We start from the raw sequence: 25,020 nt of genomic DNA on the forward strand, positions 1-25,020 counted from the left end.
CCGCAAAAATGTTCTAAAATGATTTTTTTTTCTTTATTGTAATTCAGGAATCAAATTTAAAATTTAAAAAATACACTTATGCCGACATTACACTGGTGAGAAGCGTGTGCCATACATTTATAACAACGCGTAACTAATCCTAATAGAGTCAGTGGTTTTCAACAGTAATTTGGATTGAATTTCGCTCGGAATTAAGAACACAAATCGATAGTTTTTTAGAATTTTAACGAAATACAATTTCTAAAGTAATTGAAATTGGGAACAATTCAATATAGAATTCAAAACGCCACGTGACTTTTTTCGATGATCTTGTTCATTTAAGTAAAATCACTTCTATAAGCATCAACTAACGTGTCTCTTGCCTCTCAGTCAGCTATTATGAGTTTCAAAATTCAGCCAAATGGTTTTGATACAAAAGCCATTCACGCAGGACAGAGTCCTGAACAATGGAAAAGCGCTTGCGTAATACCCCCAATATCATTAAGTACTACTTTTAAACAAGATGCGCCGGGGGAACACAGGGTAAGGAAATGTGATTACTTTTATTACCATGTTAATTTTCCAATAAATAAGCATGAATTATCATGCACATTAATATGAACAGGTATTCTGTATGTTTATACTTACATATATACATATGTATGTACATATATATTTATGTACATATGTATGTATGTCCAAATGGCACACGAATATGTGAAATGTTTTATTGGTAAACAGAAAAAGTTAAAGATCCTTATGAATTGCAATTATTTACATACATATGTATACATATTACATTTCAATAAAAGTGTTCCAATGTGTTGGAATAGATATTGCCGTACATATGTATGTACATAAATACCTACATATGTATGTACATATGTAAATTGTTACGATCCCGATCGGTCGAAATAAAAGTCGAAGTTTGTATAAGAATCGACGTATTAAATGTGTAAATTGTGTAGGTACATATGTACATATACATATTTATGTTGTTTCTGTAGACACATATGTTTGTACATACATAAGTACATATGTATTCGAACTCGACAGGCTACATGCATATCCATAGGTATAATTAAGTGTTTACTGATATTTACATACATCATTGGCCGCTGCGTTTAGCACTCTAAAAAAATGATATGTACATGATATGCATGTAGGTATATTCGATTTGTGCGGAAAAAGGATGTGTGCAACGTCCAGAAGGATGCGTTTCCGACCCTATAAAGTACATATGTACATTGTATATGTATTCCTGATTAGCATCAATAACCGATTCTGTCTATCCGTATGGCCGTCGGTCCGTCTTGTTTGACGCCTAGTCACACTGAATCCAGTTCGTTTCAACCGTTTCCAAAACCCCTTCTGCCCCCACGAGCTTACTCATTCCCTCTCTTTCACAAACTCTTACTGGTGCGCTGGTGGTACAGTGTGCGCCCGCTGGCGGGGACCTGAGAAAATGTATACATACAGTAGGGAGCAGCCAAATTATTTCAATATTTCATATTACTATGATTGAAGTTGCTTTGCATGGTAGCACGTTAGTCCTCTACAAAAAATTGAGGGTATTCTGTTCAGAGAGGACTATTTAAAACTTCTGCAAGCCTAACTTCTTAATTTTCCGGAGAAATGTATCTATCCCGAATTTAAATAACTTTTTAAAAAGACAGGAATCCGAAGCAAATTGCGACAATTTTTCGAGAATGGCTGGTTAATTAAAAATCGCATCCCATCTCAAAGAACTCAAACCGAACTTAATACGATTGAAAACCTACGGTCAATCGTGAAACGACGGCTTGGGCAGTACACATCAGCGAATTTTTACCCGAGGCGATCTCTGAGGACGTGTAGATGCGGAATGCAATCATATTTTTAGGAATTTGATAAAAAGCATTCCAAACCGTATTAAAAAAGTAATATCTAATATGGGTCTATGCACAAAATGTTAATATTATTATTTACATTAATTTTAATAAGAAGTGAGTATATGGGAGTTTTTTGGTTTTTATTTTTAATTTTTTGAAACACTTGGGCAGGTTTCGCCCCATTGTATACATACATCGTCACTAATTGGGTGTTTTTGGCAAACATAGGATATTGAACAAAATGTTCATAAAAATACATTTTTTTTCATTTTATTCCACCCCAGCATTTTTGCGTTGGTGCCTGATAGCCAATGTCCTGTGAGGGAGTGCAAAAATCGTTGCGCATTTTTCGAGTTATTTGACATCGTAGCACTAATATCCACATATTGTCTATTAGCCGCTTTAATTGCTTTTTTATGATAAGCCTACAGGTGGCCATTGGCCATTGGCCATTGGCCAATATTATCCTTGCATTGGAGAAGGGGGATTATAGTGCCAAATCGGGCCATCTCGTCTGCTGTACAGTTGTCCTCAATGTCCTGATGCCCCGGGACCCATATAAGCCAGATACAGATACATGTAGCAAATTGATGAACTACGACGTGAAGAGATTTACGGCAGTCTGCGCTTCCCTCCGCTGGGGGAGCTCGAGAGACAGACAGAGAGAGAGAGAAAAGAAAGAGAATGAGTAAGCGCGTTTCTACGCTGTGGTAGCCACTGAAATTTAATTTGTATCTTCTGACTATAATAATAATCTGATCTGATTCAGAATCAGCAGACAGGTAGAAATGGACATTCTCTCTTGTGTTTTCGTATCTATAAAATTGTGGATACCACACATTTTCGTCCTTTACGGGGGCAAAAGAGGCGTGCAAAAATTTTGAAACAAACTTGTCTTTACCACAAATCGAATATACCCCTATACTCATTTTGAGTATCGGGTATAAATATAATTTCATTGTATAATACGGAAAGCTTAAGCTGCAAAGGGTCAATTGATAGCTGTATTCATCAGCTTTTCAGCATTGGAATTTTATTTAAGCTTGGGTAACATATACAAAAATGCAAGGTTATCTCTGTAAAAACGTTAAAAAAATCAAATACAATTTTTTTTAGAATTTGTTAGAAAAAGTGTACATTTTTTCGGCTGCTGACTAGTGTAATTCGAATATTTTCGAACGCTTCGTCTAGCCTTGTTATTGTGTTAATATTGACCGCAAGATAACCTGTAAATTTTGTTGTTCATTTAACCCACAGGTTAAAAACGAAATATTAGTTGATAAACAATAATTTTGATACTCATTTTTATTCCCGGTACTTAAAGATTAAAGGAATTATTAGTTTCTTGCAGATGTCCGACCCAATAAAGTATATTCGTATATTGCCATTTCTGTTTGTCCGTCTATTAATTTAGCCATTCTTTTGCATATAACAAAGATAGGCACACATAACTATGTAGATTTATATCATGACCTTTAAACACCGATCCTCCAAAAATATTACTTTCAACGCTTTAGAAAAATCAGGTGAAAAGCAGCAAACTAAAGAGGGAACTGTTTTATCGACCGAATGGACACGATAATGGGCACAGGAAAACGTACTGTCGTAGATGCAAGAAAGAATAGAAACGGTTTAAGACATCTTGGACTTCTAAGAAACCGCCACCAAGCCCTTGGCCTACATATCCAAATACAACCTAACTTTAAAAACACCTTAAGTCTTTTACGATATCTAAAAATGTATATATTAAATCCATTTTTAGGGATATGAGTATTCGAGGAGTGGTAATCCCACAAGGAACGTTTTGGAAACCTGTTTGGCTGCGCTTGACAATGCAAAGTATGGTCTAACATTTTCTTCTGGACTTGGAGCGACAACTGCAGTGCTAACAATGCTGAAGAGTGGAGATCACATAATTGTGGGCGATGATGTGTATGGTGGAACAAATCGACTTGTGAGGTAACATTACATTTACATATAGCTGCGGTCAAAATAATAGTAGTGCCCAGACAAGTTTTTTAGTTTTCCCTTTATAACAAGACTTGAAGGCACATTCACAAAAATTTTTAATTTTTATAGTAGTTTAGCTAATTACAGATTATAATAACTGAAAACAACTAAGGTAATTCCTCCAAATTTTTAGACCCAGGGGACCCCTCAAAACAAATGCATGTTCTTTGAGGCATAAGGTAGCTCATTTCGGTCAATATACTGGACAAATTGCGTAGTAAAAATATCTCGCTCAACCCATTATTGAGTATCCACCGTATTTTACAGTTTTGCAATTCTATTTTGGGGGAAATTCAAGATCTACGAAAAAAAAAAAAAAATTTTAACTCTAACTTCGCCGATTGCAGGTTTTACTAAACAACCACCTCGACTAATTACTTTCCTTCTGAAGTGAACATTTTAATTATTTCGCGCCATGCTCCAAGCGACACCAAATAACAAAAAAAAACAAAAGCTATAAAAGCTTAAGACTGTTAAATAAACCATTCAAGTATAATTTAACACTAAAAACCATGCAAAAAATGTAGTTGATTTCATAATTTAAAAAACTTTCTGTATTCCTACTATTATTTTGACCACATCAAAATGTTGATGTCTTTCAAAACAGGAATTAAAAACGAAGGGGAGCGTTGTGAGTCGCTGCTACGGCCGCGACTCTACATTCATACCCAATACTCAATCAGGCTCCTCTCCGCCAGAGGGCGCACGACGAAAAGTCTCTGAGAGAGGGACAGAAAATAAGTAAGCACGTAGACGGCGTTGCGTAGCCACTGCAAATTGATTTGTTGCTTTTGGCTATAACAATAATCCGATTTGATCCAGGTTCGGAAGTCTGAAAGATTCTCTATAGTACTGTTGAGTTTTTCGTATCTTCAAAACCGTGGATGGCACACATTTTTTTCCTTTGTGGGTGCAGGATGGGACGGGGCGAAATTTTGAAATACACTTGTAACAGTGCAATATCACAGGACTGTGGATACCAAATTTGGTTGCTCTAGCTCGTATAGTCCCTGAGAACTAGTCGTCAAACCACAAGCTATAACGACTCGGCTATTAATGATCAAGAATATATCTACGGAAACTGACCATTATTATAGCCAGATAAAATAAATAAAATTGCAGCGGCTGCGCGACCCATTTGACGCGCGTAAAAAAAACCCTTCCAATTATTACACCATAAATGAGCAGCAATGAACATCTTATAATCAGAATAAATAACTGAAGTCATTAAATAGGCAATATGTTTCAGACACGTAGCCTCACGCTTGGGAATATCTGCTACTTTTGTGGATCCAACAAACTTGGAAAGTGTTAAAGCTGCAATTCAACCTGTTACAAAGGTATGTATATTCACTGCTATGATGTTAGGATATACTTTAGTAAAATGGCTATATGTGCACTGCTTTGAATGACGTCTTTTTTCAACGCGTATTTTCTTGATTTATTTTTTATTTTTATTTTGTTATCTGTTAATAAGTACAAAACAAAAAGGCATAAACAAATTCAATATCAATTGTTTTAATAACAAAAAAAACGAGGGGGAACGTTGTGAGTTGTTACGGACACCGCAACTCTACAGTTATACCCGATACTAAGTCAGTATGGCTCTCCTCCGGCAGACGCCGCTAATATTAAACGACACGACAAAGAGTGCGTGTGAGAGAGACAGAAAATCAGTCTGAGCGTGACGTCGGGCGCTGCGTAGCCAGTGCAAATTGATTGGTTCCCTTTGGCTATAAAAATAATCTGATCTGATCCAGATTCAGCAACCTGATAGATATGATCATTATCTATGATTCTGCGTTTTTAGTTTTCTCGTATCTTCAAAATTGTGGATGCCACAGATTTTCGTCCTTTGTGGGGGCGGAAGTGGGCGGGGCGAAGTTTTGAAATATTTTTGTAGCAGTGACATATCACAGAAGTCTGGATCCAAAACATCGTTGCTCTAGCTCTTATAGTCTTTGAGCACTAGGCGTTGAAGGGGACGGACAGACAGACGGACGGACAGACGGACAGACGGACAGACAGACAGACAGACATGGCTCAACCGACTCGGCTATTGATGCTGATCAAGAATATATATACTTTATGGGGTCGGAAACGATTCCTTCTGGACTTACACACATCCACTTTCACCACAAATCTAATATACCCCAATACTCATTTTGAGTATCGGGTATAAAAATAGTTTTATATGTTTGACATAGAAAATGGCTATAACAGCAAAATATATTTTGTATGGAAAAAAATTTCCTAAGAGCAAGTTTTTGGGAAATGAACTCTCTTAATAATTAATGCAGTTGAACTTATGGTCCTGAAGTTTATTTAGTCTACTGTGCATTGAGCCTGCCAAGTTTTGTAAAGTTAATAACTCTATCCTATTCCATTCTGCAACGATCGCTTTTTAATTCTTTTAAGGTTTTGTACTGGATATTGAACATATTGAAGACTTTAGCACTAAAGGCAGCCCATATCATAAGCGATCCATCACCATGGTTTGGCTTGTAGCAAGTTGCCCGTGGATGACGCGGGTCTCTCCAATATATATATGATAGACATCTGAATTGTCTAAAATCAATTTTTTCATCACTAAAAATTCAATTTTATAATTCGTGGTGCCAGAACTTGTGTTTTTCAAAAGGACATCATTATGACGTTTGGTTAAGCGGTGTTTGCCCACTTTCTTTTGATATGTGAGGTTACAATTTTCGTTCAAAAATGGGCTCACACGTTGCCTGGGGATTGTCAACCCGAGTTCTGCCTTGATTTTGCACATATATGTTTTCAACGTAGAGCGCGACTTTGATCTCTGATGGTACCACAAATGTGGTTTAAAGAACACGAAAATTTGTAATAACTGAGCACAACAATAAGAGATAAGAACTGCATAGTCAAACCAAACAAGCATCTATTACTGTTTAAGAAAAATTTAAAATAATTCATAGCCATTTTACACAGTATACTCACATACTTTTTTTTGTGTGTCCTTTACGCAATAAAAACAAATTAACAGCTAAATTTTAACGCACCTGGCAGTAAATTCAGTCTAACCAAAATTGGTATTTAAATATTAGACTGGATACTGTCTATACTGAATATGCAATTATGTTGCTATTTGCCAAAACTTTATCTGGAGTAACACCCAGATGTGGTATGAACCATCGCGGGAGTGTTGAGGTGGTTGTAAAAGTCCCCGAGAATCGAGGTGTTTTTAGCATAGGCGAGCAGTTACTGTGGCGTCCTTTTGGAGGCATCGACCAGTAATGCCAGCACTGGCGCGCCCAGGTATCTCCTCCTAGCCCTTGAGAGAGCCGGACAGTTGCAGATGAGATGTTCCAGGGTTTCGATAGCCCCAGGGTCATCGCATCTCCTACAACTGTCTCTGTTGGTGATGCCAAGCTTTGCTGCATGTGCAGCTGCCAGGCAATGACCTGTTAGTATTCCCACTAACAATCTGCAGTCCTTTCGTGGTAGGTGCAGTAGGTAGTGGCTAAGTTTTTCATTGCGTTCCTTGCACATAAGTTTCGAGGTTCTGCAGGTGGTGGTACTCCTCCACCTGCTTTCGGTTTGTGATCTAGCCTGCTTCTCTAGATCGCTTTGCAGCGTTCTAAGGGAGACAGGCACGTTCTCGGTTCTCTTATTCTGCAGCCCGACGCCTTCCTTAGCTAGTACGTCCGCCGCCTCGTTTCCTTCGATGCCCTGGTGGCTGGGAACCCAATAGATCCCCACTGACTTTGTCGTGCTTAGGGTATCTAGTGCCTCTTTGCTCGCCAAGACACTTCTGGAACTGACCACGGACGCCTGCATGGATCTGATTGCCGCTTGACTGTCGACGAATAGATTGACCCCGTCGTGTGCTCGCTCTATAAGCTGAGCGACCTCTGCTGCTTTCCGCATGGCGAAAACTTTCGCCTGAAATATGCTGCATCGGTCCGGTAGCTTATACGACAGCCTTATCTCAGGGTCTGTGCAGAATAAGCCCGCTCCTACTCCTCCGTCCATCTTGGAGCCGTCTGTATATACACTAATGGCCAAAAAAAATGAGTATATCGGTGTCGAGCTAGTTTGTTATGGAATAGCTCGGATTTTTTCGTAAATGTATGGATGCCAATTGTTTATATTTGGAAAGGTTACAGTCTTGCCAAATATTTAAATCAAAAAATAAAGTGGGGAACCATCTTTATAAAATTCTATGCATAAATTTATGCTGAATGGGCATTTTTGGTCTGGCCAAAAAAATAAGTACACTGGTGTTATTTATAAATTTTAAAGGATTTGATAAGGATTTGGTCACAGGATTGTTGGTTTTTATTGAGTTCTTTCATATTTATTATTTACATGAGAGTTAAAAAAAATTCTTTAGTTAGGCCGTACTGCTGAAGAAAAGAAGTTTTCTATAAGTCTTGGACGATCGGTATTTTTGCTTCAGAATACTTTAAAATCTAAAGTGCTTATTGAAAATCGAGGATGGAAGAAGAAATCTTTACAAACAACGGACACCCGCATCATTAGTCTTGCAAAAAAGGATCAGTTCATGTCTTCCAAGGCTAAATACGCTCAAAGTGGGAAAGAAAAATCAGGTCTGATGGTTCGTCGGAGACTTCGACTTACTCCGAGTAAAAAATTTGAAGATGAGGCAAAAAGTCGTTGATAATCATTTGGCATGGTCTGGTTCAGATGAGTCTTAAAAGTTAAATATTTTTGATAATGACTCCAGAAGATGTATACAACGACCCAAAGGCAAAGAATTCGACTTCCGGTACACAAAGAACGGAGGCCGAAGTATAGGTATCTAATGCTATTTTTCTTGGCATGGCGTTGAGCCGATACATCGCATAACTGATCATGTGATCCGATTCGGGTATAAAAACATATTGACATTGTACAACCTTATGCTGAGGAAAACATGCGCTTGAGATGGGTTTTTCTACCGGAAAATGACCCAAAGCACACCTCAAAGGTGGTCAAGGCTTGGTTTACGGGAAAAAAGGTAAGCGTTATGGCTTGGCTAAGTCAGTCTCCTGACTTAAACTGATTTGAAAACCTTTGGCGTAACTTGAAACGTCGAATTGGTAAAAATCGTTTTCGAAAAGAAAAATAATTTTGGAGAATTTGTGCAAAAAACGTGGTATGAGATTCCAGTGGAGACTTGCCGCAAACTTTTTGCTAGTATGCCAAGAAGAATGGCCGAAGTCATCAAAAATAAGTGTGGCTATATAGGATACTAGTAAAAGATAATAAATTATAAGAAAAAAGTGGACAAATTTTGATACGCTTTTAGTTTTTCGCTGTAGAGAATTGCTGTACTTATTATTTTTGCCAGCCCTTGATTATGTTTTTAAGGTTTAATCGGTCATAAAATATATATTTGAAATGAAAAATGCTTATGATAAACATTTTTATAGTCTATTGTAGGTTAGCAAACTAAAAGTAAATTTGATTTTTTAGAAAAGTTTTATAGGACACGAAAGAAAGCTCATAAGCGTGTACTTATTATTTTGGCCAGTAGTGTATGTTGAGGTGCTTAACAATGGTCCCTTCCCTTTTTTCAGTCTTCGGGTCTCAGAGATAAGATAGTTTTGATGTCGGGGAAAGTTTGGGGGATCATCTGGTCATGTCCCTGCCAATTAAACTGTGCCCGTATCATTGTGATGACATATTTCCTAAAGCGATAAGGCGCTGTGCTGCCTTTCCCGCAATCAGGCGAGCGTGAATGTCCAGGGGGTCGATTCCGAGTACAGTTTCGAGTGCTTTTGTTGGGGTTGACCTCAGCGCCCCTGTAATACAGAGCAGAGCCTGTCGCTGAGTCTTTTCCATAAGCTTATGGTATGTCTTCTTTTCAGTAGCTTGCCACCACACTACATACAGCAGAGTTGGTCGCACCACCGAGATGTAGATCCAGTGCATTAGAGCAGGTGACAGGCGCCATGTGCTGCTGAGCACCTTCTTGGATGCATAAAGCGCAATGGTGGCCATCTTCACCCTTTTCACTACATTGGGTCTCCATGCTAGCTTTCTGTCCAGTACTGTGCTTAGGTATTTCACATGTGTTTTTGGAGTCAGCCTAGTTTGGTCAATTTTTTGGGGTTCCATATCGGTACCTTGTACCTCTTGGTAAAGAGGATGAGGTCCGTCTTGTCCGCGTTGATACTGAGCCCTATCTCTTCCGCCCACTCACGTATCTCCCTGAGTGTACGTTCCTTAAGGATCTGAGGGTCGATGGACATACACCCGTGATAAGAATGCTTATATCATCTGCATAGGCTGTTATCTTTGGGGCCTTACTTTCAAATGTCTTGATGAGGTCGTCGACCACCATATTCCACAGTAGTGGCGACAGGACTCCACCCTGAGGTCTGCCTCTGTGTGCCGTCTTAACCATGGCCCATGGCCCATGCCCCACTCCGATTGCACCCGTCTACAACTTAGGAGGTTTTTGATCCAAACGTTGATTGCTGGGTGTATGTTATTCGCTTCTAGGCGACTTGTTATTGCGGTTGTGGCCACGTTCTTAAATGCTCCGGAGATGTCAACAAATGCCGCCAGTGCGAATGTAGTGCCGTCTCCACTGATTTCCCTTTGTTGTAGGTGTGTTGACATCCGTCGCCCTACCTCATTCCTGATGTGTAATCCAACAACTTTTCTAGTGTTTTTAGTATAAAGGAGGTAAGGCTTATCGGTCTGTAATCCTTGGGACTCACATGGCTGCAATTTCCTGCCTTTGGGAGGAAGACAACTATCGAGGTTCTCCATTGGATAGGGATACGAAGGTTGCTATTTATATTTCGGGAATGGGCAATACTAAAGCCAATACGTAATGTCTGGCAACGCCATAATAAACTTAGTCATTTTTTAGTATATATGTACGTACAACGTTTTTATGTACAATTGGTTTTTGTTTTGTTCACGATCAGTTAAAAAAATCAATTTGGCAAAAACATGGAAATTTCCCGAGAGGGTTTTCGTTGGATTATTTTTCACAACTTTCGACGTGGATTATCCCAACAAGAATGTGTTGATGAACTTAGTTCTTTATATGCCGAGAAAGCACCATCAAAAACGACAGTTTATCGCTGGTTTGCATAGTTTAATAGTGGTCGTAGTTCAGTCGCTGACGAATTCCGTGAAGGTCGCCCAAAATCGGTTGTTGTGCCACAAAACATCGATGGTGTGCGTGAACTGATAGTGCAAGATCGACATGTGACATATCGTGATATAGAGGCATCCTTGCACATTAGTTCCATTTCAATACATTCCATTTAACATGAACACTTAGTTGTAAAAAAGGTTTGCTCTCGTTGGATACCCCATAACTTATCAATCGCTCAAAAAAAGGCTCGCGTCGATTGGAGTAAGGAAATGCTTAAAAAGTTCGACCGAGGTGCTTCAAAAGATGTTTATAAAATCGTGACAGGTGATGAATCATGGATATATGCGTATGAGCCGGAAACTAAACAGCAATCAACCGTGTGGGTGTTTCAAGATGAGCAAAATCCCACAAAAGTTGTTCGAGCACGAAGCACTTCGAAGCAAATGGTCGCCTGTTTCTTCGGGAGAATGGGTCATGTGACCACTGTTCCGCTGGAGAAACGTAGGACTGTCAATTCTGAGTGGTACACGACCATTTGTTTGCCGGAGGTCTTCGGAGAAATTCGCAAAACCAACTGCCGAGCACGAATCATTCTCCATCATGACAATGCGAGCTCGCACACATCTCGACAAATAGGTGAATTTTTAAGCAGTCAAAACGTCGAATTGATGACTGATCCTCCCTACAGTCCTGACTTGGCACCCAATGACTTTTTTTATTCCCTAACATAAAAAAAAACTGCGTGGTCAACGTTTTACGAGCGCCGAAAAAGCAGTTGAAGAGTTTAAAAACCATGTTTTTGGAGGTGTCTCAAGAGGAGTGGAAAAACTGCTATTACCAATGGTTCAAGCGAATGCAAAAGTGTATTGATCATCGGGGGGATTATTTTGAAAAACAATAAAACCATTTTCATTTAAAAATTGTTGTTCTTATTTCCTATTCCCGAAATATAAATAGCAACCCTCGTATAGCCCGTACTTGGGCATGCTGAGGATACTGCGAAGAGCCATGGGGTGATCACCTCTTTGGTCAACTGCATCAAGGCTGGGAATATCCCGTCCAGTCCTGGTGCTTTTATGGCCGCGAAGGAGTCCAGCCCAGTGGATTCTCTTAGTGGTTAACATACCTGTTGGGTGGTGCTGTTTCTCCGTTTCCAGGTCCTGATGCTCCTTGGCGTCAGTGACCTTGGTGCATCCAGGGAAGTGCGCCTCCATTAGTGCTGTTAGGGCTTCTTTACTGCCTTCTGTCCACTGTCCGTAATCTAGTTTTAGTTTGCTCTGTACTGTGGGCTGCTTTGAAAGCAGCTTCCGGAGCCTAGCGGTTTCGTGCACTTTCTCGATATTGGAGCAGAAGTCCAGGAACTCCACGAGTTCCTTTGTGCCTTACGTATTTCCTTCTTGTAGCTCCTAAGTAGGATTTTATATTCCTCATTGACAATCTCTTCGTTCGCTTGTTTAAAGATCTTAAAGAATTCCTTGAGGTGGTTCCTTTGTAGAGAGAGATGTCGGTTCCACCAGAGTGGCTTGGACCTCTTCTTCGTTCTCGAAGGTTTGCACGCTGAGTGGTAGGCGTTCAGTAGCTCGTTGGATAGGATCTTTAGGGATTTCTCTATATCCTCCGCAGAATTAACTGAGCCCGGATTCGCGATCTTCGAAGCAACTGTCTTTTTAAACTTTACCCATTTGGTGTTCCGGGGGTTTCTGTAAATTGTTATCTTCGAAGAGTGTTCGAATTCGCACTTGAACTGGATGTACTTATAGTCTGAGAAGGATGGTCTTTCGAGGACTCTCCAGTCAGATACCAGAGTACTCTTTCCCGGGACGAAAGTTAGGTCTAGCACGTTTGACGAGGTGGGACCTAAGAAGGTGTGTTCCTCCCCGACGTTTGCTACGTCTAAGTTGGTGGATAAGATAAAGTCTAGGAGTGACTCACCGCTATCGTTGATGTTGGGGCTTCACCACACATTGTGATGGGCGTTGGCTACTGCGCCAATGAGGAGTTGGAGATTTCTGGAGCCGGCTTCCGTCACCAGACTCCTAAGTTCTTCCGGTGGAGCGGGCCTGTCGTGTGCCATGTAGCAGGAAGCTGCCATTAGGCGCTTTTCCTCGCTCTCCAGCATCACCACCGTCAGGTCATCCATGCTGTAATGAGACATAAGATGTGCATGGAATCCCTTCCATACGAGTACGGCGGTTCTGTTCCTGCTTACCGATGTTGAGTAGAGAAGGTTGTAATTTGAGGACTTTAGTCCGGCCACTGAGTTGCCTGACGAAATCCACGGCTCCTGCACTAAAGCTACGTCGGCGGGCCCTTGCTCCATGGCAATGAGGAGCTCCGCCGACGCTATTTTGTTCTTATGGAGGTTGAGCTGCAGCACCCTTAGCGTCATGGGTGGCTAACTCAACAACACACGACGGGTTGACTATGATTGTCAGGTCACCGTCCTCCTCTTCCTCCGAGTCGTCCAGCGCAAGACCCTGGGCGGCCTCCACTATGGTCTCGACCTCGTCTGCCTGGAGGCTGTGCGCATCTTTGTTCCCGGGATGGCGCTTTTTCAATCGTAGGTATACGCTACCTACACCCCACGGCATCTTCTCGAACTTAGGATACAAGACAGAAGTTACTGTCTCCTTGCTGATCTCGAGGATAACATGCTGGCCCCCCTCGTTGAGTAGTGGGCTACTCGCATACAGCACCTTCCAGTCAGCCGTTGGCACGTCCGGATTTGGCCTTTGCAGCAGCTTCAGTGCTCGTTCCCCCTGGGTAGCAATGGGGAAGAGCACCTTCGCCTTTGGTATGGACAGGATCAGCTCCCTGTCTACCACCTCCAGCTTGACCCCTCCCACAGAGCTTCCAGTAGGGGCACCTTCTGCACCGGCCACTGCCGCGTTGGGTCGTCGTTGCAAATTGAGGATCTTGACCCCGTTCAGCCATCCCGCTCCATCAAACGTGAGCATGGGAGCGCTGGGGTCCTCCTCCATTCGCGTGGACAGTGATTCAACGAGCTGCGCGTGGACTAACTTCCACTACGCCGCCTTCATCTTCCCGTTCTCGTCGCTGCGGTCGATCAAGGCCACAATGAGATGTCTCTTGGACACTTCGCTCGTGGCTTTTTGTCTCGGCTTTCTTGCCTTCGGCTGTGGGGGTGGCCGCCTTGGTCCCGCGTTGCCGCTTGCTCGCCGGAGTGTCTTTGGCAGCACTCTCGATCGAGCGTTGCCTCTTGGTGGCCAACATCTCCTCCACCTTGTTGGCGAATCCACCGTTTGCTGCCTTCATCTGGGGCAGCTGCGCGTAGTGTTCGTGACCCTCCTGGACCCGTTGCTCAGCCCAAGCTAGCTTAGACTTCTACTCTTGGGAGATATCCGCCTTGCCCTGGAGCCGGCTCAGTAACTTGAGGGCCGCCATATACTGAGCTTTTGCCTTCATCCCTTCCCTGGAACGTTTCGGAGCGGAGAAGGCTTTCTTGTTTCTTGTTTCTTCTGTTTTGCTGATGGATAGCACGCTCTCCGCGTCCGAGTCTGTGTCGACAGCGGCACCCGCGCGGCTCACCCTGCATCGCGTCGTGGCAGTAGTAATACAACTGACATGGCCTGCTCCCGCCGTGTCCGAGGTGTGACCGCTGGCGACACGCAGAGAGGATTGCTCCTCCCTGTGCCCGCCGGTGGTAGCAGTCACGCTTTCCACCGACATCCCAACCCGTGTTCGCTCCTTTTCAGCCTCCATATTTGGCCCGAAGGTCCATACCGATTAATGTTTTTCGGGGGGACCACCCCCTAGCGTTTTATGCCTGTCCGCCAGGCACCTTTAGCCATGGCCTTGGTTCAGTTCCCCCGACTTTAGATCGGGAAGACGATGGACCATAGCCTTAGCTAAACACTGCATTACCCCGGGCAGGGCAAGCGACAGTGCATTATCCTCGCCGGCACCTTCGTGGAGGGTTCAGCTAGAGGATTTTTGCCAGCCGCGCAGCGCATTAAGTGCATTAAATCATATAGCTGTTATAGGAAATTTGTATATATTTTTTTATAACATTCTCCTAATTTAATACATTTCTCAAGTCAATTAATTTCTGTCGGCCAAGCGCAACTTTAAGCACAGATAAAAGTCGGCACCAAAAGTCTGATTTATTTCGCGTAAACATTGCCAAGAGAACTGCGATCTTGATCAAAAGTGAGCAAACGCCGAAAGCTTTCCCATGTTCAATTTTTTGTTCAAAATATTGCAAACGCGGACTTTTGACATCTTCGGGTCACAGTTTTTGGCCACCCCGGCGAGACACGTCCTTCTAAGCTCGTACGTCCACGCTTAAATTCAGCAGCCCAGAACTTCACAGTTGCAAATGACGGGGAAGAGTCCCCATAGTAACCGTCCAACTCAGCTTTAAATTGTCTAGGTAATACCTTAAAAATCAAATATCTTATGACCGCACAATATTCAACTTTTCCCATTTTCAAATCGAATTGTTTAATCGATTTTTCAACGATAATATAATTTCGATAACTATAATAATATGGCTGACATTTTTGCGGGAACTCATTAAAAGATGCCTAATCACAGTACCAATGTTTGGTTAATGTAGGAAGTAGACTACCCACATTTCCGAGCGTACAAGTTCATCACCTCAGAGAAAGTTATACAAAAAAACAATTCCAAGAATAATACTAAGTTTATTTCAACGGATTCTGTACAGCTTTCAGATGGTTACACTATGGAACAGCATTAAAAATTTGGCATCAAATTAGGGGTCCAAAAATGTAAAATATATTCATATTTTTACACTTGGAGTGTTTTTCTTTCCTGAGAAAATTGTAATGTTTTGTCACTTTCTTTTGGACGTAAACTGGCTTTTTCACACCTTTTCTATTCAGCTTTAAGCTCGAACTATCTCTTGGGCTATCTCGGTTTCAAAGTCCAGCATGTTAACCTTATCGATCCTTGTATCAGTTTCTGTCTGGACTCCGCGTCTTTCTCTTGACATTTTTTTGTTCGATGTGAAAATCTTGCTCACAAACCCGTTTTCCCTTATGGGCAATTCCATATTGCTATTTCTCAGAACTCTTTCATTGAATGTACAACCATAACGGATCAAAAATTCCACTACGATTAAGATGTCGTCCATGGGATCAGCTACAGCAAAGTTGTGCTCTAAATTTGCTTTCGAAATTTCAAGCTTCTGTGTAGCTGAAGCTGTAGTCGTATCCAAAGTAGAGGCTCAACCTTTCCTTTAAGTAAGCCAGTTCTAATTATTAAATGAGAAGCACATGTGTCCAAAGTCAACACACATTCGTTTCCATGTACTATGCCTCTGATAGTGAGATTGACACATCTCGAGTCCCTGAGTTGCTCTGGAGATAAGTTCTGCTCCCTATGAAGCTCCAGATGATTACCATTATTCACCGCAGTCCGTACAAGATGCGCTTTCTGCGATGGACGGCCTATTAAGAGCAAAGCTTCAGAAGTCGGCGTTTGAATGACTGCTGCTTCGATCGTCCTTCTTTGCATCAAAACCATTGCGCAACGCGTTTCTTTATCCCTGACACCGACGATAAAATCATTAGTCTAGAATCTTACCAGAAAATCGGCTTGGCCAGGAGAAACGCCTACCGTTGTAACCTCCTTCAGGCTGTGAAATTGCCGTATGTGGTCACCTCCATATCCATACGCTTAACAGCGTCATAGTCATCACTTAATTATCACTTCCAATTGACGGATACGATCTTCGACACGATATTTCGAATTTCATCGTCCATATATCGCCACGTCTGTGTTAATCATCCTATATCATCTGTTTCACATCTGCTTGGTTCTTCCTTTGCAACAGCACCTTGGCTGAGTTTGGTTGAGATTTGTGGATGCCCCAGATTTTCGTCCTTTGCGGTGGCGCAAGGGGGTGTGGCGAAATTTTGAAACTAACTCGTCAAGGTCTGATATCACAGAAGTGTGGATCAAAAATTTGGTTGCTCTAGCTCTAATAGTATCTGCGATCTATAGGCAAAGCCGACCATAAAACCTGTGTGTTAGAGAGAGACAGAGCGAGAGAGAGTGAGATTGTTTTCTTGATTCTGGCTATAATAATTATACGATCTGGTTCAGATTTTGCATTCTAGAAGATATAGTCATCCTCTACGATTCGGTATTTTCTGTTTTCTCTTATCTTTGAAATTGTAGATGGCACAGAATTTCGCCCTTTGTGGGGGCGGAAGTAAGCGGTGTGGAAGTGAGCGGTGCGGGTATAGGTTACTTTAGGTTGAGGCGGCTCTCTCGGAGCGCGTCACACTTAGGCCGGTTTCGGCCCGTTGTGATACCGCATAGGATCATTCCTTCCTGCGTTGTGAGAGTTCCTGTATGCAATTATCCCATCCAGATGCTCTCACAAAGTTCGCTATCTTCCTGGGACATAGTTTGGACATTTCTGAAATGTCGTGTAGAAAGGCTGAGCCCAAGTGCTGTGCTTTCTTCTGCTGAGAGCTGGGCAGGAGAAGAACAGGTGTTCCACTGTCTCCTCCTCTTCGTCGTCTCTACAGCTGCGACAAAAATCGTTATGTGGGGCCCCCAGCCTGTTAGCGTGGGTGCCTATTAGCCAGTGTCCCGTGAGGGAGCGTATGACTACGCTGCACCTTTTCCTGCTTAGCTTGCAGATCTCGGAGGTGCGCTTCTTGTCCATGGTCAGCCATGTTTGCCGAGTTATGCGCCTTCGTGGCACTATTTGCCACATATCGTTTGTTATTCGCTTGTATTGCTCTTTTGTAATAAGCTTACAGGTGGCCACTGGCATACAGATATCCTCCTTGTCTTGGAGAAGGGGGATTGTAGTGCCAGATCTGGCCAGCTCGTCCGCTATACAGTTGCCCTCGATGTCCTGGTGGCCCGGGACCCAAATCAGGCTAATAATAATAATATCGGGTATAAAAACACACAAAAAAATGTTTTTGTTCGACGTTTCCTGGGCTAAAAAAAAATACCGCAAGTAAATTTATCAGTTTTACATTTGAAAGCTTAATATTTACCAGATGGTAAGCTAAAGCTAAAAAGTGATTAACTTTCGGAACCGATCCCAAAACAATTACAGTTCAAAGTAATCAGTACTCGCCTAATTTTTTGTCATTTCAGTTTGACATAAATGAATAATTTTATTTATCCTGTCAGTTAAATGCGTTGCAAACATGAAACTTAAACTTAGTGTGTTCAATTGTGTTACAGGAATTTTTAAATCTGGCAAAGAGCGTAAATGCTCTGCGCGAAATACGCTGTGCGCTTGCTAACACGAGCGTAAGCTTTGAAAGAGGGCAGATGTAATAGTTAAACCAAACTATGACTCATAATTATCAATATGCTTATTGCAGTATTGGTAAACGATAGGAATGCAAAAATTGACGATGTTCAAAATTAAAAATTAGACCTGGAACCTGGAAAGGTATTTCGGTCTGGTTTTACAAGTTTTCTTTTTCTGAGGGATTTTAAAATTGTAGGGAAATTAAATCCTGTAACGAAATGTCCGCAATTGCCAGTTGCTCTGGACTTTTAAATAATTATATGATCGGGTCCGTTAAGAACTATATTATTTTATTATTATTTTATTTAAATTTTTTTGGATTTTCCATTCACCTATTTTGATCTTTCGTTATTATTTTTATTTTTTTTTTAGCTGATATGGATTGAATCTCCGACCAATCCTTTAATTAAAGTTGCGGATATAAAAGAAATAGCAACTATATGCCATGACATCAGAGATGATTTAATTTTAGCCGTGGACAATACGTTTCTGACATCATATTTCCAAAGGCCTCTTGAATTGGGTGCTGATTTGGTATGTTATTCACTTACCAAATACATGAATGGGCATACTGATGTGGTAATGGGTGGAATCACCATGAATTGTGATAATCTCTATGACAGTCTGAAGTTTTTGCAAAATGGTATGTCCACAACTTAAAGAAAAATTGCTTGTAATACGTATAATATAATCTTATTCTCAGCTGTTGGTATAGTTCCCTCGCCATTCGACTGCTACCAAGTAAATCGTAGTCTTAAAACTCTTTCACTCCGAATGAAGCAACATCAACACAACGCCATTAAAATAGCTAAATTTCTGGAAGCACATGAGTTTGTAGATAAGGTACTGCATCCTGCTTTACCTTCACACCCTCAGCACCAAGTCGCGCTTAAACAGACCTACGGGTATAGCGGAGTGTTCTCTTTTTATATAAAAGGAGAATTAAAGCACTCTACTGCCTTTTTAAAAGCTCTAAAGCTTTTTACATTAGCTGAGAGTCTCGGAGGATACGAAAGCTTGGCCGAATTACCGTAAGTAGTACGTACTAAGTACGAATTACCAATACTGTACCCTAAAAGGGTAGGTAAAAAAACATAGCTGGTATTAACGCAATTAACATTTGTAATGCACTTTTCATCTGGAAGATCTCATTGGTCGTTTTTAGAATTACTGCTAGTATCCGCGCATAAAAAGCTTGGTTCACTTTAAGATAATGTAATCAGACAGGCACCAATTTTCACTTACTATGGCGGATTACGCTTTCAACCAAAATGCTCCCGTTTCCAAAAATGTTTCATATCGATATGTTTCATTTTCTAATCGATTCTGGCAAACAAAAACGGCTCACCTGGATTTATTTTTTCCATTGCTTGCTTTGAAGCATAGGATGTAAAAAAAGTCCGCCATTAAAGAAGATAAAGACATCTTAAATGCATCACCTGTGTACTTAAAATGTTTGAAGACTGTAACAGCATCTATATTGACAATTATAATTGCTCATGGTCAAAAATGAATTTGTTGAACGTATATTATTAAAATAAAAAGAAAAAACTGAAATATATGAATCAAATGTGGCGAGAAACAGCTGTGAAATCCGTTCACTTTTCATTAAGTCGAGGAAAATGTTTTTGTTTTGAAAATGTGAAAACAGGAGCACCAGCTTATGTGATTTCGAGATTAAATTGAAATTTTTTTGTAAAAGTAAAACCGCAGCCTGGCTGAATATTTGGTTTTAGAAAAGCGGCCTTATGTCTTATAATATCGGGCAGGCTCCGTCTTACACTTTCACAAAAGTTTTCTGATTGAAATTACATAAATTTGAAAGCGTTTTACACCCCCAAGATTTCTTCGTTTTCAAAACGAAAACATTTTCGTTGACCAAATGAAAAGTAAACGACTTATACAAAAACGAGGGGGAACGTTGTAAGTTCTGCGGACACCGCAACTCTACATTTATACCCGATGCTTAGTCAGTATGTCTCTCCTCAGGCAGACGCCGCTAATATTAAACGACACGACAAAAGGTGCGAAATTCTGAGATATACGTTTTATAGTGAGATCTAAGAAGTGCGGATACCAAATTTGGTTACTCTAGCCTTAATAGTCTCTGAGATTTGTGGATGCCCCAGATTTTCGTCCTTTGCGGGGGCGGAAGGGGGTGTGGCGAAATTTGGACACGAAACGGTCAAGGTCCGATATCACAGGAGTATGGATACCAAATTTGGTTGCTCTGGCTCTTATAGGTTCTGAGATCCTTGAACTCATATTTTACAATTGGCAAAACCGACAATGAAACCTGTGTGTTAGAGAGAGACAGAGCGAGAAAGAATAAAATTGGTTTCTTGATTCTGGCTATAATAATTATACGATCCAATTCAGATTCTGCAGTCTATAACATATGGTCATTCTCTACGATTCTGCGTTTTTGGTTTTCTCATATCTCTAAAATGGTGGATGGCACAGATTTTCGTCCTTTGTGGGGGCGGAAGTGGGCGGGGCGAAGTTTTGAAATATTTTTGTAGCAGTGACATATCACAGAAGTCTGGATCCAAAACATCGTTGCTCTAGCTCTTATAGTCTTTGAGCACTAGGCGCTGAAGGGGACGGACAGACGGACGGACAGACAGACATGGCTCAATCGACTCGGCTATTGATGCTGATCAAGAATATATGTACTTTATGGGGTCGGAAACGATTCCTTCTGGACGTTACACACATCCACTTTTACCACAAATCTAATATACCCCAATACTCATTTTGAGTATCGGGTATAAAAAGAAACTTAATTGCAAAAGGAATTAACTAGATGACTTATTGCTGCATTAAAACAAACTTGACACCTATATCAGGGTAATTTAACTTGTGCTTAGCTTAGGTTAGGTTAACGCGTTAGCCTGGAAGGGGGGATAAAAAACCAGCGCCCCCAAGTCTAGAGGCGTGAGTGCCTAACTGCCAGTGTCCCGGGATTGCTCATGTGACTGTAAAACTGATAGTAAAACTTTAATAGCTGCTTGGCTGTAGTGGGGACTCATGGAGAACACTACAGAGGTAGTCAGAGTACCGATTTAATAAGACCATCTGAGTGGTCAGAAGGTAACTGAAAAGGTACTCACCCGTTTCGTTTGTGTCAGTGCTTCCCCACTGGCTCTGATGTGCGTTGGCGTCGCACCCCACAACTAGGCTGATGTCCTTGGCCGCACAGTCTGCGATTAAAGCCCGGAGAGGCGCGTGTGGAGGGGTGTCTGGCTGATCATGCCCCATGTATGCGGAGCAGATCCTCAGTGAGCGCTCCTGGCCTTTGAGGCTCACTGCGGTGTGGTTTTTATTGTGGAAATTTGGGAGCAAAAATAAGTGCAACTCTCTTTTTGCAAGAATGTAGGTACGAGTTTTACCTACGGTTTCAGCTACGTATTGCTTGTAGTCTAAAGTCCTCAGACCGGAGACCCTGTTTCCGAGGATCCAGGGCTCCTGAATGAGGACTATGTCGGCTCCACCCTTGGCCAGGTGAAGCAATAGAGCAGCGCATGCTGCCTTACAATGGTGAAGGTTTATCTGCAGGAGCGTCAATGACATTCCTGAGGCTTACCTCCACCATTGTAGTTTCTAGATCGCTGTCGGGGGACTCCGGCTCCACCCCGACAACGATGTGGCTGAGACCTCTGGCTAGGTCGCTCTCACCGAATGTGTAATCATCCAAGATGTCGTGCGACATCATGGACGCCGCATCCGACGCCGGGTTGTCTTACTCGCACGAGGGCCCCTCTTTCGGGATCTTCGGCAGCTCCGGGTCTGGCTCGACCTCCGCTTGCCTGCCCTTGCGATCCGACTTATAGGTTGTTATGGTGACCTTTTTGTACCCGTAGTCGACCACACCGTCCGTTTTGGCGAGGGGCTCTAGCAACTCCTCACTTAGGACGAGGATAATCTGGCGCCTCTGCCCCTGGATGTCCTCTGCCTTGGCAACCTTCCAATCGGCTGTAGCAAGGTGGGGGTTGTAGACCTGCAGTAACCTGAGGATCTTCTCAGGATCTGCAGGCTTAGTCGTCACCCATGCTCTGGCTTTCGGTCGACTGGGGCCATCTTCCCATTTCACGGCCTCCAGCTTGGCCCCTGGGTAGACCTCCACGAGGGCATCTACCGCCTTCATGTAGAGGGCCGCAGAGCGAGCTTCTTGGCAGGCGATGGCTTTCACCTTGCCTTAATGCCACCCTGCGTCCTCACACTTTGGCGGTGGTCCGCCATTCTCCTCCAGTTCTTGTAGGAACTGGTCCTGAAGCTCGTTTTCCACTAGATGCCACTTGCCCCGAGGGACATGGCCGTCCTCGGCGACCCTGTCCAGGACGCCGATTAGGGTCTTGCCTCTCGCCACCTCAGCGAACGATCGGTTGTTGAGGTGGGTTTTCACCCGCTTGGCTTGCTGGGCTTGGTCTGTCTGAGTAGCGGGGTCCTCCGCTGAGCGTTGTTGTTTATTGGGGGCCTTGGCTGATCAAGCGGCATGGTTAAGGTGGCCACCAGACTCTGCTCAACTCCATCGGTTGACGACCTGTATTTGGGGTCCTCGTTGGCGAGGATAAAAGGCCGCTCGTCTCCTATCCTAACACGACAGAGACGCAGCCCGCCGGGGCTCCCATGGGATCTTCGGTCCCGGAGCGCTTACCAGCCGCGATTACGCTCTGCTTAGCACCCACACCGGTACGCGATTCGCCCTTGGATCCACCAGACTTGGAACGACCCGATTGGCTTTTCGGGCCCCCCCTCGCTCAGGCTGCTTCTTGAAGACGGTGGTCCGACTGAGTCTCCTTCCCCGTCTTTCTTAGACCTGGTTTCCCAGGCGTTGATGTAGAGGAATGGTCTTGTCCATCCTACTATAAAAACAGTACCGAGCTCCCTTGCAGTGTTTTTGTTTTTAATATTTGAGCACCCTCTCGGCCATGCATCCTTCGGCATATAACAGCCACCTTCACGGGAAAAGTGTAGTTGCACCCTCACCGGTGTGTACAGTTACGGCAGGTGACGGCTCGCTCGCAACCGTCCGTATCCTCGGGGTGTGGGGCACAAACAAAAATACAGGGCAACCCCTAGGGCAGTTTAATTTTCAATTTGCATGCTGTTACTCACAGTTCGTCAGACATGTTAGATACTCAAGTGTTGCATCTAAGATGTCTAGATCTTAGATCTGCCGTCGTTTTGCTTTAAAACAAGCAATTGAAAAAATAAAAGGCTGTATTTTTACACAGCAGCCAGGTCAGCCAGAAACGATTAAAGATGAAACATATCCAAAAATATATGAAAACTGGAGCACCTTAAAACGAAAAGGAAACGTTTTAGCTGAAAACGTAATCCGCAAAAATAAGGGAACAACGGAGCCTGCCTGAATATATGTCTTATAAACGTAACTAACTGTAGTTTCAGATAGTGAACTGAGAGAAATTGAGAATCAGTCGTTTTAGTCTCCTATACTTAGTCGTAAACATTTTCAACAATCAATAACAATCATCTTTCAGGTTCTCATTTGTACCGTCGCTCCAAAATAATATCTTGAATAATTTCGTACCTACTCTATATATTCATTTCTTAGATCCATAATGACGCATGCATCTGTTCCAATTGAAGACAGGAAATCCTTAGGAATCTCTGATGCGCTTATACGGCTTTCGGTTGGTCTTGAGGATTCCGATGATTTGATAAATGACTTGAGTCTTGCACTTGAAATTGCTTCAAAAATATAATTCGCAGAAATGAATACTACTTCGCACATATACAGTAGAACGCTATATTTTTCTATTTCTAATTGTTGCTCAGTCTCGGAAGCTATAAACAATCCTGTAGCACCAAATGGGATATGTAACATTTTGTGTCATTTGTTTAACACTAGCATACAAATATTGCTTAGTTCACGGCATTTAAAACTAAAGTTGCAAATTTGATATATAAATAATTATCCTACCGGCTATCGACTATCGATTCTACTTGCTGTTCTTTTAAATCCAAGAATATAAATAAAATTATGATATTAATAAAATTGTGGTTTGTATATAAGCGTATAATGCAATCTAACAGCTGGAATTGTAACTCGATATACTCCGTACTTAAAGCAAAGGTAATATAATAGTAAGAAACGTCACGAAGAGGACCAAAATGCTACAATAAAAAACGGCCTTTGAAAGATTTGACTTTGCAATCAAAAACATATGCGGAAAAAAATATAGAATATTCTGGGCGTTGATATGCAATGGCTGCATCTTTCAAGTGGCGATGCAATTAATGCGCCATCAAGTGGCCCGAGTACCGTCAGCAGAAGGCTGTTACGCGCGGATCCCAGACAAAATGCAGCCCTTGTCCCAAGGTTTACTAAAGTTGTTACAAATAACATCCCTCTAAGTTACCGTTAAGTTTCCTTTAAAGCCTATAATAATGAAAGGGGAGCAGGAAGAATCAATGGACAGAGTAAATAGTTTAAGCAATGGTCCACACAGAGCCTCGGCGCAGTACCTGAGTACACAACCTGGAACCACGTCTGGACCCGGTGAAAACACCGGCTTAACTAGTTGAAGATCATGAAGTGGACAAAATTCATTTAACAAGGGACTGAAAATGACGTTCGACCTCAGTAAATCGTATGGATACGGATGACCAGATTAGCTTTCCTTCTAGTTTGCAAAATTGCGCAAAAATATCGCAAATTTCCTTATCGTCGTTTGCCGACGTATTACTAAATGATTGCGATGGGACGTTCCCAGCTACTTTTTACGAAGCTGTAAAACTGATGTGAAAAACGCATCCTGCATCGAGATAGG

General features: G+C 42.1%; 1 protein-coding gene and 1 long non-coding RNA gene across 3 annotated transcripts; both read left to right on the forward strand.

Moving 5' to 3' along the window:
• The first annotated feature begins 261 nt into the window (after positions 1 to 261).
• On the forward strand, positions 262 to 24,192 carry Cth (Cystathionine gamma-lyase). 2 transcript variants are annotated; one of them, XM_033379578.1, is made up of 6 exons: positions 264 to 522; positions 3,613 to 3,809; positions 5,110 to 5,200; positions 18,596 to 18,866; positions 18,927 to 19,254; positions 23,802 to 24,192. In XM_033379578.1, the coding sequence occupies exons 1-6, from the start codon at positions 379 to 381 to the stop codon at positions 23,950 to 23,952; spliced, it is 1,182 nt and encodes a 393-aa protein (XP_033235469.1). In that variant the 5' UTR covers positions 264 to 378; the 3' UTR covers positions 23,953 to 24,192. The 2 variants fall into 2 exon arrangements, with proteins under 2 accessions (XP_033235470.1, XP_033235469.1); XM_033379579.1 differs by lacking the exons at positions 18,596 to 18,866; positions 18,927 to 19,254 and having other exon boundaries at positions 262 to 522.
• Positions 5,991 to 6,884, forward strand: LOC117183941 (uncharacterized). The gene is made up of 2 exons (XR_004469079.1): positions 5,991 to 6,218; positions 6,279 to 6,884. It is a non-coding gene; the product is annotated as an uncharacterized lncRNA (long non-coding RNA).
• Positions 24,193 to 25,020: the final 828 nt, after the last annotated feature.

Source organism: Drosophila pseudoobscura, chromosome 4 (assembly GCF_009870125.1).
Source record: "Drosophila pseudoobscura strain MV-25-SWS-2005 chromosome 4, UCI_Dpse_MV25, whole genome shotgun sequence".
NCBI lineage: Eukaryota > Metazoa > Arthropoda > Insecta > Diptera > Drosophilidae > Drosophila > Drosophila pseudoobscura.